Here is a 2,906-nt window from a genome sequence, read left to right as displayed (position 1 = left end):
ATCCACGCGTGGTTCCTGTGGCTGTTCCTGGAGTGTTTGGGATCCATGCACACTCCCCGCGGATGCTCCGGGGGTGTCTGTGCTCCCCAAGGGTGTTCCAGGGGTTTCCGCGATCCACGCGTGATCCCCGTGGGTGTATCATGAGTGTCTGTGATCCACACGTGCTCTCCGTGGGTGTTTTAGGGGTGCCCTGGATCCATGCGCGCTCCCCGTGGGTGTTACAGGGATGCCCGGGATCCACGTGTGCTCCCCCGTGGGTGCTGCATGGTTGCCGGTGCTCCACACGTACTCCCGTGGGTGTTGCGTGGGTGCCTGTGCTCCATCTGTGCTCCCGTGGGTGCTGCTGGTGCCGGATGGTGCCAGTGCCTGGGATTCCTCCGGGAGCAGCCCGGAGAGCTCAGGCCTGGGCTTGCCTCTGAGTTTTAGCAAAACTTCACCATTTCAGCAAATATCACTGGAGAAATTAATTTTTTATCTCCTGTGCAAAGCCCAGAACTGTCATCGGCTTCTGCTCCCGCTGCTCCTGCACCGGCTCTCCCAGCCCGACTGGATTTGGTGGCAGGTCTGGGCTGCACCATCCCAAAAACCTGCCGGAGCTGCGGGCAGCCACAGCTGGACCCTGTACTTATCCCATTAGGGCGCGCGGCAGCCTCCCATTGAGGTTTCCTGGGGCGGTTTGCCTGCCTGGCCGCGCCGGGATGTGAGGTCCGTGGTGGGATGTGAGGTTCGTGGTGGGATGTGAGGTCCTGTGTCGGGATGTGAGGTCCCGTGCCGGGATGTGAGGTCCACACTGGGATGGAGACGCTCTGGCCCTTTGTTGAGGCATCACTGGAGAGCACATTCAGCGGCCTCGGTGCACACGTCCTGCCCCCACGCCAGCTCAAGCTGTCCTTCCGGAGCTGTTCCTGCCTCGCTGGTGCTGGATCCAGGCTGTGACCTCTGCTGGAGCTGTTGGGGTGCAGCCGAGTCCCCCCACCCCAGCAGCAGGGACAGTCTTGGAGGCTTGCAGATGACGTCATAGGATGACCTCATGCAGATGACGTCACCCAAATAACATGTAGATGTCTTCCCCCTGGTGTGCTGGCAGAGGTGCCATGTGCCTGGCTGTGCCGGCTGTAGTGCCAAATTGGAACTACGTGCCAGTGGCTGGGCAGTGGGTTGCGGTCCTCACTGGGGGCCTCACTGGGGTCTTTGTTGGGGACCTGGCTGGGGTCATTACCAGGGACCCAGCTGGGGACATTGACCTCACCAGGGTCCATGCCTGGAACCTCGTCACTCAGAGTGCCATCCCCCAAAACCAGGGACTGTGCCTCTGCCCCCACTTCCCTCCAGCTACCAACTGCGGCCCCTCAGTCCCCCAGTCCCCCTGATCCCTCCTGTCTCCCGCAGGTTCCCGCAGGCACAGACGCTTGCCAACGGTGACAGCCATGCCCTTAGGGAAGCGCCCACCAATGAGCCAATAGCGGGCCCCTGCAACCGCCTGGCCCGGCTCCCCCGCCGGCTGCCGGGCGGAGCTCACTGCTGGCCCTGCTGGCCCCCGAGTCCTCCCCGTCCCCCGCCAGCCGGGACGCCCTCGTCCCGGGGGCCCCACCGGCGTTGCTGGAGGGGACTGGGAAAGGGCGGGAAGAGCTGCGGCTTGCGGGAGCTGGAGGTAGGGCGCGGGCGAGGGAGGCCCAGATGGGAGAAGACGATGCGCTGGTTGGTCGGACCTGCAGGCAACTGGCGCGAGAAGAGTGGAGCAAGGTGAGAAGCCCGAGCGCAACCGGGCGCGCCGGGAGGTGCGGCAGCTGCGGCATCGCCTGGAAGGCCCTCACCAAGGAGCTGGCCAGCCTGCGCCCGCGACCGGGACCGTCGACCAGCGACGCGCCGGAGGAGCGCCGGCCACCGGCACGGCCCGCAGCCGCAGCCCCGGCAATCCTCCCGCCACGCACCCGACGGGGCGGAGGGGGACACCGGCCCTGAGCACGAGCCTGTGCGGGACGTGGGGGCTGAGGTGCCCCAAAAAGGCAAGGTGAGGGTGGCAGGCTGCCCAGGGCCGACAGGGGAGCTCCTCATCCCCATCACCCACCCATGTGCACCCTCAAACCACCACTGCCTGCCCTGCAAAGGTGGGCAGTGTGGGGGGGACTACTCTTGGATTAGCGTGGGGAGTGTCAGACCCCTCAGAGCAGCACAGGGAGGGCAGTGGAGGGAGGGATGCTCTTGGTTATGGGGTGAGGGCTGGGTGCTGTAGGTGCTGGGAAGCCAGGGCTGCCCCCTCACCCTGTTCCCTGTGTTGGGCCACCCACGGCGCCACAGGAGCTGGAGCTGATGGAAAACATCTTGACGAGCAAGCAGGATGAGAGCTGGGAGCAGCGGGGCCCCCGGGCCTCCTTCAGCCGCCAGGAACGGAGCCGCCTGCTCTGGGAGGATGTCAGCGTCATGGAGGAGGATGCCACCAAAGTCACCGCCCTGAAGCTGAGGCTGGATGAGTCCCAAAAAGTTCTGCTCAAGGAGCGGGAGTGAGTGCTTGGGGCATCATCCTTGCATGCTGCCAGCCAATCCCAGCCTGGTCCCCGCTGGGATGGGATGTCCCATGGGGTCCTGCTGGCTGTCACAAGCATCGCCTCTCCCCAGGGACAAGCTGGCGCTCAGCAAGAACATCGAGAAGCTGGAGGGCGAGCTCAGCCAGTGGAAGATCAAGTATGAGGAGCTCAACAAGAACAAGCAGGAGGTGATGAAGCAGGTGAGCAAGGTACCTGGGGAGCAGGGGTGCCCGGGGGGTAACCTGTCCCCAGGGAGGTGGCACGTCCTCATGGTTGCACATGGTGGCCCACAGCCACCTCCCCAACTGCAGGGTGCTCATTAAGGGTCTTCATTAGTGCTACTGAGCCAGTGGATCCATCTGCAGAGATTGGGTGGGTGGG

At 64.5% G+C, this 2,906-nt stretch overlaps 1 protein-coding gene across 1 annotated transcript; it reads left to right on the top strand.

The window, feature by feature from the left end:
* Positions 1–1,463: 1,463 nt before the first annotated feature.
* Positions 1,464–2,725, top strand: LOC108643722 (coiled-coil domain-containing protein 102A-like; the record flags this gene model as incomplete). Its single annotated transcript, XM_018088018.2, is given in 8 exon segments — positions 1,464–1,635; positions 1,637–1,732; positions 1,735–1,752; positions 1,755–1,805; positions 1,807–1,893; positions 1,895–2,011; positions 2,299–2,501; positions 2,617–2,725. Coding segments are annotated over 8 exon segments (853 nt in total), but the record flags the coding sequence as incomplete, so codon positions are not given.
* Positions 2,726–2,906: the final 181 nt, after the last annotated feature.

This window comes from Manacus vitellinus, unplaced genomic scaffold (genome assembly GCF_001715985.3).
Source record: "Manacus vitellinus isolate BGI_N305 unplaced genomic scaffold, ASM171598v3 ctg7180002438213_pilon, whole genome shotgun sequence".
Taxonomy (NCBI): domain Eukaryota; kingdom Metazoa; phylum Chordata; class Aves; order Passeriformes; family Pipridae; genus Manacus; species Manacus vitellinus.
The sequence above is the reverse complement of the archived record's forward strand: the minus strand, read 5'-3'. Positions and strand labels throughout refer to the sequence as shown.